Raw genomic sequence first — 12,571 nt, 5'->3', positions numbered from 1 at the left:
AATCCGACCTTCTTTTGTTGCTGGATTATTTTTTATTGTTGTTTTTGTATTTCCATTACTATACAAAAACTAACGAGATTTTTACAAAATTTCTGTTTCTTTTGTTTTCCTTCTCGATTTTTTTTTTTTAAAAGTACTAAATCTTTGCTTCCAAAAATCTCTGAATGTTTTACAAGTAGTTAAAAAAAATAAAAAGATTTTATCATAAATATCTTTTTGTTTAATTTATTTTTTGGATTTTTCAAAACAAAAATGGAAACAAGAGTAGTATCAAATAGGCTCTAGGATTTTCACAATAATATTAGGTGTTTGTGTAATTTACTAATTTTCTACATAAAATTTAAAAAATTATAAATAGATGTACAACTACTATGCTATTGTTCAAGTTGCGCAGTTTTTATAAAGTATGGGGTTACAATTTCTCTATTTTCCATAAAAATATATAAAAAATTGCAATTATTTAATACATTTTTTAAAATTTTAAGGTTGAAATAGACATTCAGCGGCTACTGAGGGAGCATGATGTCTTCTAAATTGTGCATGTGTTCCGAAAGGCAAACAGAGCTACTGATTGAGTCGCCCTTGCTGCTCATCATTCTGGAGATATTCTATGAATCTGCTTTGTATCTGTTCTTTTATCTTTATGGAGTATTTTATCTTTTGATTCAGATGGCAGTGCTCATGCGAAACTAGTGTGAACCATCAATGTACCTAAAAGAAAAAAAAAAAAAAGAAATAGATAAAGAACAAGGGCTCAATTCATACATAGTTCTTTCTCCCTTAGAAAACGAATTTTCATAACGGAGTGTAAAGTCACCGTGTTTCTTGTGGCTTTACGACTACCGACATGGAAAGGTTTTTTTTCAAAGTGATGGTGATGTCCTTGTCGATTAAGATTGCGTGGCTGCATCAGCATATGATGAAATGATGAAAAGATCTAGAGGATGATTTGTTGAATATTTATTCTTCATTATCTTTACCAGATGACCGATAGCAACCTTGCCATTGATGACTTGGATTTGTCTCTGAACCGGTCCTGATTCTGCCTGTGCCTGTGCTTGGGATCCTGTAGCCTGTAGGACGGTGGAGACTTTGGTGATGTTGCGACTCTTGTTGCTATATTCCAAAGTCTCTTTGGTCACTGCTATACCTAACGAGCTTGATGGCCTCCTCTACACGGATGACTTCGAGACAAAATGATATTTGTTTAGGGTGTCATACAGCAAAGCAAATGGGTCAGTAGGAATTAAGTGGGAAGTGACATGAATCCTTCCATAGCTTGTTACCTACTACGGGTAATAACGTTTAGCGTGTTGGACTTCAAGGTTGTTGTGCTTGCTTCGGTTCTAAGGCTTTGCACCAAAGTCATAAGGTCCATTTGAAAGCGATATTGATGACCTTATCGAGGTCATGGAAAACGAAGGCCGGCCCCCCATCATGAGGTATTGTCCACTCTAAGGGGTCCGTGTAGGTACTACACTCTCGCACGGTTTTGTCCCTTCGATGCAGGATCTAGTCCCACTACCAAAAGGGTCTTCACTTTGGGAAGGGAACAATCCCCTTATAAGCACGACCCCTTTCCGCTCTCAAGCAGTATGGGACTAGTTTGGTCCCTGCCCCATCCACCCCTCAACAGTACCGCCCCAGCAGGAAGGGTCGTGCGAGGGAGTTTCGGTGGGGCTCTCAATGAAAGCATTAACTGTTGAGGTCACGGAAAACGAAGATCGGCCCCTATCGTGAGGTATTGTCCACTCGGGAGGGTTCGCGCAGGTACTACGCCCTCGCACGGTTTTATCCCTTCGATGCAGGATCTAGTTCCGCTACCAAAAGGGTCATCACTTTAGGAAGGGAACAATCCCCTTATAAGCACGACCTCTTTCCGCTCTCAAGCAACATGGGACTATTTTGGTCCCTGACCCATCCATCCCCCAACAGTACCGCCCCAGCAGGAAGGGTTCGGTGGGGCTCTCAATGAAAGCACTAACTGTTGAGGCCACGGAAAACGAAGATCGGCCCCTATCGTGATGTATTGTCCGCTCGGGAGGGTTCGCGCAGGTAATGTGGAATCTAGTCCCATTACCAAAAGGGCCCTCACTATGGGAAGGGAACAAACCCCTTATAAGCACGACCCCTTTCCGCTCTTAAGCAGTACGGGAGTATCTTGGTCCCTGCCCCATCCGCCCCCCAACAGACCTCTTCAACAACTTAGGCTCACTGGTTGGCAGACCAAATCATGATTTCAAAAATTTTTGTGGTGATTACTAATGTTATTCGTTTGCTTTGAATTAATGCAGATATCTTGCAGCGATTTAGAACGAACGTTGACCGTTTTCAGCATATAAACATGCAGGATGCTTTGATCTAAATGTTAATAGTTCTTAATAAGATGTTATAATGTTGAAAGAGCTGCTCCAAATTTGTGCCCCTAGGTGCAACCCAAAGCGTCCGCAATTGGTGTGGTGCACATTGGAGAGGATGTAATTTCTCCAAGACTGCATGTTGACCTGATCTGGATAGCTTAGCCTCTTAGGTCAATGTTCAGGTCGTTTCAATTTAACAACCACCATTGATCCAAGTCTAATGAACCCCTCTCACGGGTTTCAACGGCATATCTATTTCAAGTTAAATAAATTTAGGCAAAATTACGTGCAGAAGAAGGTAATTGCCAAATCCCCAGGTGGCTAGGCTATGTCATGTTCCTTAATGCCAGATTAGGTCCAACCACATAAGCAAGCACGGACTAGGCTCCAGTCTACAAATGAAATATTCAGTTCAGCTAATAAGAAACTAGGCCTAGTCCAATTAACCAGTTCAAATGTAAGAGTTAAAGTAAGAGAATAACTAAAAGAATAGAGCCTTATTTAAAAACCCTCGCACCTCTTTCACCTCACCACCAACAGGTTTTGCCGACCACTACCGCTTGACCATTGTTGGTACCTTCTCTTTCTCCTCTTGACTCCGAACGGTCATAACTCACAGTGCCTATCAGAGATTTCAGTTGAGCGCTCGCCGGAGTTTTAGGTTATAAGAGGAATTATCGAAATTATTTGAACCTATTATTTGATTTCGCTTGCAAGATAAGCAATGATTTATCTTTTCTAGATTTATTTATTTATATAATATCATTTTTATATGGAATAAATTAGTAAATAATTTATATATTATTTATGAATTTTATAAGGTGATGTTTTAAATAAACAATAGATATGTAATCTGGAATAATAATTTTCGGGCTATTGTTATATTGTTTACTGATGATCTTATATTATGTATGCATATTTTGATTAGATTATGATATATATAAATCCGAAGAATTAGCTTGACTCGAACATTTATCATGAGAGAGTGACTGGAGATAAGATTTTTGATATCTCTATTTAAACTAGATTTTATTTTAGAATTGATACAAAATTTTAAAATATTATTGATTTTGTAAAACTTTTAATTTTGTTATTTAAATTAATATTTAAATTTTAATTATTTAAATTTATTCTGTTGCTTGTATAAGATATCATGTTGAGATGCCTAACATCCTTGTAGAGAGAGTTCTTTATGAGCATGCGACGGTTGCCGCGACCTCCGGCTCACAATCTCAGATCGGGGCCTTTGAATACATACTGATAAGAAAATAATTTTCTAAATAATTGACCAAATTGTGTGGCGACAAATAATTTTTATTTTTAGTACTAATAAGAAGTGATAGAGTTTTCTTCTTGAAGAAAAAAAAGGGAAAAGTTGGAGAGTCTAAGATTCATACAAAAAATTTCTAAATAACTTCACATAAATATCAAAGAATATGTCTCTGTAATCGTTGAACAGAAGAACGCAAGCCACCATGGAGATTTTCGGCTAAGATGGTTTGAGTATGGTCCAAATACTCTTCAACAAGAACATAATCTAGTGTTAAAAGGGGGGAAATATAATCTAGAATTTGGGACAAGATAAGGAAAATAACGGTGCGAAGGGAGTGAGATAAGAGAGAGAGAGCCCTTTCTTCTGAATAAAACTTAGTCTACTATTTTTGTTAAGTCCAACCACCATATAAAGATCTTGGAGTTCCGCATGTTAATTGGTAGGGTGAGTCGAGAACATTTCCGCCTCCCAGTGGCCCTAAAAAATTCAGCGAGAATTCTAGCTGAATTTTTTGTTGGACCCATGGATTCGAAAGTTCATTTAAGCATAGCTCATGTCAATCCAATGCCTTCCGAAAATATTTTCATAGATCATTTTACTTCGTGCAGGCTTACATGCCCACCAGCTGCGATTTAGGCTGGATTTTCGATCTTTTAGAAGATGCAAGCTGGATAGGTTGACAAATCTAGTTTCTACTGGATATGCCCACAAGAATATCCAAATAAACCCTAAAAATTTACCAACAAATCTATAGGTTGAATTGCCATGCGCAAGGCTAAAACCTAAGTTTTGCTTAAAGTGGTGGGCACCAGCATGCCAGTGGCTAATAAGAGTTAGGGTTAAGGTGCCAATATGAACTATTTGGGCATCTTCAATACGTGTGGCCGTGTGGGCTTTAGCACCACATGTTCGGAAGATCGTGGCCGTTGAGACATTTCCCTGATGAAAAAAACAACAGTAGCTCTCTTCACCACCAAAAAAAAAAAAAAAAAAAAAAAAAAAAAAAAAAAAACACAGTAACAGGACTAGTCTGATGCCCATTGCCTATTAAATATTTTGGTTGGAATTCTATTCTCCATTGAGGCATTTGGAGATGTAGGATGGAAGGTATTAGTATATCCATTCTAGGGGATTTGGCAAAAATCAATACAATACAATTTATTTCTGTTGCTGGAAAAGTGCCTTGGGGTGTGAAAGTTGATAGGATCTACTAAGACCAACTTGGTGGCTAAATAATTAATTATAGTAATAACATTCTAAAATAAAATATTTTTAATTTGTGCTTGATTTTTTTCTTACATCCTGCATAAAAAGAATCATCCAGCATATTCAATTGTTCTCAAATTGTATATGATTTGTATAATTTATCCACAAATTATTTTTGACTGATTTAAAAAATTCTTTGTGTCACAAACTAATAATACCTTTGAGGATCCATGCGGACGTGTGTTTAGTACCACATCGGCTATTCGCTGGATAAATCTTGGATACTTATATAGGATCAAAGAACCTACATAATACCTTCCAACTAGCTTTTTTGGATGAAATTCTCGGTTGTGACAAATGGTATCAGAGCAGATTCAACCTATAACCTATATGGGCTAAGAAATACTATAGCATGAATCTATTAAGGCTGAATACAGGCTGATCGTGGTGTATGTGAGAACCCGTGCGAGTGTATGTTTAATCCCATATCTGCTTGGGTACTCATATAGGATCGCAATGATGATTTTTGCTATCATCTAATATTATTGCCTCTACTTGTTTCTAAGAAATTAAGTATACAAATATTTTGATAACTTAAAATATTCAGTTTTATTTCTTATTTTTAATTTTTGGTTATCCAAATTTTTGAAAACTTGAATTTTGCCCGAGTTGTTCTCAAAACACTGAATTTGTAACTATGTAATCAATCATGTGCTAAATTTTATTTTTGAAATAACTTCTTATTTTTCTTGTCCATTGAAGGTGGTTATAAACTTTGATCGTTTATAATCAAAATAACTCCTTACTCTAATTTTAAAACTGGATCACTCTTGGGAGGGAAAAAAAAGGGTTAGCCTGATGTTGGAAAAAGTTAAAGAATCACATTCTCATGGGACACAGCTTCTAATATGCCCCAAGCATTGGTCCAACTTTTGGCTAGCGAGACATTTATACTTTTCTAATTTTTATATTAATATTCATCTCAAAAACATTAAATTAATAGTGATTGCCGAGAGAGAGAGAGAGAGAGAGAGGTGCGTAGATTGAAGATCGATTAGGCCTGGATTTATTTATTTTGGAGCTCATAGTCTATGAACCTCATGCATCAAGCACTTATCTTGATGTACCACTATAGAAACAAATGGTCATGATTGGCATGATGCATTGCGATGTAGGATATAATTTCTCTTTCGATTACCATATCCGACAATGCACAACAATTAACAAGAGGAGTGTGAGCATCTCATTTATGCTTGCCTCATCCTTCTTCTTTTTTTTTCCTTTTATGCTTCTAATGTCGGGTACTTAAACTAGTTTCTAATGAATCATGCCCAGGAATTGAATCTAAGAACTTATGGTTGCTAAATGGAAAGATATCACAATAAGAAAAACCCCGTTCATTAGATTTCCATTTCAAATAAATTTTTATTTTCCATCAAAAGAAGGCAAGTGTAATAGATATTCTTTTTTAGTATACAATAAAATTATTAATGTCCATATACTCCAATAATAAATCTTCAATTATTGAATCAGAAAACTTATCCATTTGGAGGAGTGGTTTGACCAACAAACTAATGTTCAATTCACTTGTATGCTGAGGTGTGAAAGCACAAAAATATGAATTGCCGTATGAGAGAAGATTAGAGACAAAATTATTTCAAAATCCCAAGGTCATTGTTGAGACCAAATCTTCCAAGTAAATGTTTAAAAATGTATTGATCCAAGAAGGTCAAATTCTGTTCAAAACAAATAAATAAGCCACCAAATTCAGCAAAAATATTTGAAATGTTCCCAATTTTGGCTCTCCATTTCTATTTTTCATGGAAATATCTTTTTCTAAGGCGACATTTGAATGCACAAATGACAAACTTAATTGAGTTGGGTTGCATGCGCTGCGTGAAACTTCAGCAACAGCAACATGTTAACAAGCAAAAGGAAGATGACAAAATTCTTTGAGCAAAAGCAAAAGTTCCCTTGCTTTATATGACCTGATTCAATGATATTTACGTGGAGTTTCTTTTGCCTTTTATAGAAAAATTGTACATTATTTGCTCAAAAAGAATAGAATAATTGTACATTTATTTTTAGTCCAACTTGAATCTGATCAAATATCTCGAGTTCACATCCGTCAAATGGGTGTTTGATTAGATACGAAGTTGCACTTGAACGTATCCGATCTAATTCTAGATATATAGCCATAAAAAATCAATGATGAGAGCAACTCAGCTAAAAATAGAATGCACCATCTAGTTTTTGGTGCAAGTTGTTCTTGGTTAAATTTGTTTTCCATTTCTTCTAAGTAAATATCCCCCTCCTTCTTTTTGAAACTTTCTAGATTAGATTGTCTAGAACCGTAATTAATGTTTATCCATCCATGGAAGTTGAACGCATGCATAGACATAACCCATGCTTGCCATTGCACAAAACCATAAACCATAAAACATATCAAAACATCATAACTATTTGAGCTATAAACTGCCTGATATATAATAGTAGTATTTGGATGCGAGTTTGTAATTAACCCAATAGGAAAAAAAATAAAAGGCCCAACAACACAAATAAAGTTTAAAATTTCAGATTTTTGTTTTTTATTTTTCTAAGTCGACTCTCATCTCGGTGCAGCCACCGTTGCAAACAATAACGCTGCAGCCCTATCCATAACAGTCAAAGTGCATCGATCAGACGGCCAGCATCCATCCCCGGCTCTGAATATCCGGACCAATCTAGTGAGATTTTTGCGGCCGCTAGCTCAGCAAAATCTCAAAAATAAAATTAATTAACTTAATCATTCTAAAAAATAGTAATGACTCAATGTAATGTCATGACAAAGGGCAAAGGGCGAAAGCAACGGGAAAGGGGGAGAGAACAGAGAGAAGGATTGGTGGAATGGTAAAGCAGCAGTGAAAGGCCAAGCTAGCAAAAGCGCTGCAGTGCACGGCGAACACGTATGGGGCAACGAGGAACATCCGGTCCGCTTTTGGTGGTCCACCCTCTAAATTAAAGATTAAAATCACCATTAAGGCTGTAATTAGGAAAAAAATCCGATATGTCGACCCCCACTTATTCATATTCGAACTAGAACCATGCCATAAATCATAAATGACATACCGAGACTCTACAGCTCTAGATCGTAGGTGAAAATATCAAAAAACCTCGCTTTACAAACCCCTCCCCGGACCCACCTCAAATCGAAAATAGAGAGACAGAGAGAGAGAGAGAGAGAATCAGATTCAATTTCTTTTGAAAAAATAAAAAAAACTATCTGATTTGATTTTTTTTATTGAAGAAAGAGAGGGGAAAGAGATTAAAATCCCTTGTAACCATCCTTTTCATCTGAAGTTCATGAGAAGTCCAAAACCCTGCCTGCATTAAATTAAATGCAGGATAGAAGGGAAAGACAAAACCAAGCAACTCCCTCCCCTTGAACAATCCATTTTGCTTGCATCCTTTTTCTCGAATCCCACACCTTTCCGAAGGCCCCCCGGCCTCTTCTTGGTATGGAAGGCGACAAATAAGTCGTAGGGGAAGCTAAAAAGAGAGAGAAAGATTTGCCCTCGTCTCTCGTTCTCTCTATTCGTTCTTGAGGGTTTATTTGGAAAATAACCCACCGGCCAACTCGTTGGTATAAAGGGGAGAGAGAGAGGGAGAGAGGGAGAGAGAGAGCTGACGAGATGAAGAGCGGAGGAGGGGCGGAGGAGTCATGGGGGGATGATGCGGCGGCGGAGGAAGAGTCGCCGACGGCGGCAGGGCTGAAGAAGGGGCCGTGGACGGCTGCGGAGGACGGGATCCTGTTAGAGTACGTGAAGAAGTACGGGGAGGGTAACTGGAACGCGGTCCAGAAGAAATGCGGCCTCAACCGCTGCGGCAAGAGCTGCCGCCTCCGCTGGGCCAACCACCTCCGCCCCAACCTCAAGAAGGGAGCCTTCACCCCCGAGGAGGAGCTCTTGATCCTCCACCTCCACTATCAGCTCGGCAACAAGTGGGCTCGCATGTCCGCCTATGTACTGCTTCTTCTTCTTCTTCTTCTTCTTCCCCTTCTTCATCTTTGCGCTTCTTTCTTGGATCATGCATACATGAATGTATCTTGTGTTCTTGAATTTGTTTTTTTTGGTTTTTAGTTACCGGGGAGGACTGATAATGAGATCAAGAACTACTGGAACACGCGGATGAAGAGGCGGCAGCGGGCGGGGCTTCCTTTCTACCCGCCGGAGATGAAGCACGAGTTTTTGCTCCAGCATGGCTACCACCTCCGTCCTCCCGCCGCCACCTCTTCTGCCTCTCCTACCCCTCTTCCTCCTCCGTCCCCTGTTCCTGGTACCCCGCCGCCCGCTTCCGTTCCCCGAGCGCTGCTCTGCCCTCCGCCGCCCTCGTTGCTGGAGCCGACCGCCTTCCCGTCCTCTCCTTCTCCGACGGCGGCGTTCTCGTTGGCCCCCTCTGCTGCAACCGCGTCCATCCCTCTCCTTCCCCGGAACCATTTCTCGAACGGCGTCTCTTTTCAATTCCCGCTCTCTTCCCCTGTCTCGCCTCCCTCGCCGGCTCCTCCCCAGCAGTTCTCCCTTTCCTGCCCCGTTTCGCCGACCCCGCTGCAGCAGCTTCCTCTTTCCTGCCCTGTTTCGCCGACTCCGCAGAGCCCTCTAGTTCGGCCGCAGCTTCCGCAGTCATTGCAGTACAACTTGGGGAGCTTCGATGTCAGTCCGTCTCCTTGCTTCATGCAGGTGCCCTTCGTTGGCGAGCTCCCTTCAAGCCAAATGCTGGGGGAGACGGGCGGCGGCTGCGGCAGTGCTGACTTCGGGCTGTTCCGGTCGAGCAGCACCGGGCTGCTGGATGACATTGTACGAGATGTGCAGCGTGGTGGCGAGGTTCAGAGGGCCAACCCGCTATCTGAGCTGGTTCCCTTCGCCGGAGGACAGGACGGGAAATGGGACGGCCACCTTGGCGGTAACGACGTCGGCGAAGGCAGCAGCAATTTCTCGCCCGCTCAGGCCTCGGTTCTGGAATCTCTCAGCGTGTTGGACCGCTCCGACTGTTCCATTAATGGTGAGTTCACCTCTCCGTTTGGCTTCTTGCGGTGCAGGCTTTTGTCGTTATATCAGATGATGATATCCTTCAATGCAGTAAGAGTAGACCGTTAATTAATGGAATTAGGATGGTGATGCATCAAGTTTCAATCTTTATCCATCTCTATCCATCTTTTAAAGCATTCTAAACTGTTAATCATTTAATTCGTGCTATATCATCCACACTAAGTTCTTCCCCCTGTATGAATTCCTATTAGTTCTATTAATACGGTATTTTTCGTTTTTATGAAATGTTGTGAGACCATGAAGTCTGAAATTTGCTCTCTCTTTGGAGTGTCTGTTTTCACATTTTCTATTCCCATTCACTTGGGAATCATCTATTTAATGGTCTTGGCTCCGTACTGACAAAGAAGGAATTTCAGAACAATGACTGATTTTAGTTCTCTCAATGATACCTTCACTTCGCAGTCCTCTCTCCACTTCCCTAGTTTTAACACTTCATTATTATCCTCTGAAGTCTACTTCATGTTTGTTTGCCTGTTTTTAACTCACCAACAAAGACACAGTTCAGCAGTCATTGAATGCCTGCCTAATTTTTGATTGTTCCGGGAGTATGTACCCAGAACAATGGAGAAAGGAGGGGAGAAAATAGAAGTTTATAATAATCACATTCGAGCCTCAACTATAATTCTACATTGCTGGTTGCTGCCTAACATCCTTCTTCTCATAATTCTCAATCTTTCCTTATTTTTACTTCAAACTGTACGTGCATGGACCAGCATCATTGTTATCTACTATAAGGACCCAGTTATATCGGAAGCAATGCTCTAAAAGAGACCTTTTGTTCTGTGATGTCATTGGTCTCGCACTGCCATTCTTCTTCCAGGAATTGAGGTGAGGAGCAAAGCGACAAACGAGATCAGTCCTGTGCATCACGACATATCCACGCTGTTCGATATGATACCGGCGCCCGCAATGCCTCCAACAACGGTGGCCCCTGACTGGTACAATAGCGACGGCGGAGAGATCTCCAACGGTCCATCATCTGTCGTGACCGATGAAGACATGGGGCTTGATATGCATCAATTGGCCTCATCCTATACTTTTGCTCCCATGAACGAGGATTGGGACATCAGCCCGCGCACCTGGAGCGATATGTGAGGAATCTGTTAAAATTTACAGCGTCGGATGCGGGCATGGTTTTTAGGGAAGGTTAGTGGATGATGGTCTGGGCTTGAAGTGAAACTATTATGTTATAAAACTTTCTGGTACTTGTATGCTTTAATTCTCTGGAGACTTGGAAGTATCTAGTTCTGAAATATTATGAACTTCTTTCTATCTGGTGGCTATATTGCATTTATGAGTTCTATCTTTGCATAGTTTCGTTAATCATGCTTTATATAATCAGTAGCATTCCTTATTCATTGAATGCTTGATACTTTTTGGTTGCAGAATGATATAAACTCAGATCAAGTTTCTGTTTGTATTTTTGTTAACAATACTTTTTTAGTCCCCAAAAATTGAATGCTTTTTTAGGAACACATTGGTTCATAATTGTTCCTGGATCCACAAGAATGGAAATGAAACGGCAAAGGACACCACTTGACAACTTAGGCAGAGCTTCTTTTAATCCTCTGAAAGAGGGATTTTGCCAACCACTGGGTGGTAATGCCTGAAATGGAAGGAGAGAGTCTTTCTGGCTAAAATGTTCAGAGAAGGAAGTAAGAGTTGCTAAATGTATCCAGGACCTGATTAACCCCAGGCATATGAAGAGGGCTGATGAATGGAGGAAATGAAAATTGGACACCTATTTTGCAGTGGGATGATCTTCATGTTCTCATCAGATCATTCTGTGGGAGCAAATAATTTGGGGAGTGTATGCCTTTATGTCTTTTCTTTCATCAACGCAAGAGTGGTGCGTGTTTACTGGTAACATAAGACATGTTTCCATACTGGCTGAACTTGTGGCTGAGGAATTGCCTCTTTTTGAGGGGTCAGCACAACCTGCTCTCCTTAATCATGGTATTGTGCATGCACTCTCCCATGCTTCTAGCCTAAAAGAATTTTTTTAGATATACCTACTTTGTTGCGCACTCACGTTTGTGGAATCTCTTGAGAATGAGTGAATAAGGAATAAAAAATATTGAGGAATGGAGGTGAAAGTTTTTTTTAAATAACTAGTGGTGTTTGAATGGGATAGTAGGTAATTTGATATTGACTGTTGTTTCTTTCCTCCATCTTCCATGGGGCCTTTCTCTTTAAGTTAGTGTTTCATATGGAAATGAGGCTTGGGGCATTATGGTAACAGACTGCGATCGCAGTCTACTGTGCAGAGACCATCAAATGAGAGATTCTGAAAACAATCAACTGTTACTATAAATCACTTCAAAACACAAAATGACATTATCTTTGGGTCGTGGCTTACATCTTTTTTTTCTGTTGCATTGCATGTAGAATTTTGTGAAGGAACCACCTGAGATCAGAATTCTTGTGTAAGGCAGTTGCCTTATCCTTAGTTTAAGATGGACTGATTGATCTATGCATTATCTCTTTAAAGTTTGCGATGCTTTAGATGACTATTAGCAGAGGATGCTGTGTTATGCCGATAAGCTAGCTGATCTTCTGTTTTCCTTCTTTCTTTCTTTTTTTCTTCCTTCCTCCTTTTTTGTAAAAATTTTTACCACTTGAGGGTTCTTGCTGAAAAGAGGGGTGCA

At 39.9% G+C, this 12,571-nt stretch overlaps 1 protein-coding gene across 1 annotated transcript; it reads left to right on the top strand.

Moving 5' to 3' along the window:
• Window positions 1-8,448: 8,448 nt before the first annotated feature.
• LOC103717629 (uncharacterized) lies at window positions 8,449-11,206 on the top strand. Its single transcript, XM_026808655.4, has 3 exons — window positions 8,449-8,840; window positions 8,958-9,876; window positions 10,744-11,206. The coding sequence occupies exons 1-3, from the start codon at window positions 8,511-8,513 to the stop codon at window positions 11,016-11,018; spliced, it is 1,524 nt and encodes a 507-aa protein (XP_026664456.4). The 5' UTR covers window positions 8,449-8,510; the 3' UTR covers window positions 11,019-11,206.
• The last annotated feature ends 1,365 nt before the right edge of the window (window positions 11,207-12,571 follow it).

The sequence above is a fragment of the Phoenix dactylifera genome, chromosome 1 (assembly GCF_051530095.1).
Source record: "Phoenix dactylifera cultivar Ajwa chromosome 1, Ajwa_hap1_PhDact_Kaust_v1.1, whole genome shotgun sequence".
Lineage (NCBI taxonomy): Eukaryota > Viridiplantae > Streptophyta > Magnoliopsida > Arecales > Arecaceae > Phoenix > Phoenix dactylifera.
This window is presented reverse-complemented; position numbering and strand designations above follow the sequence as displayed.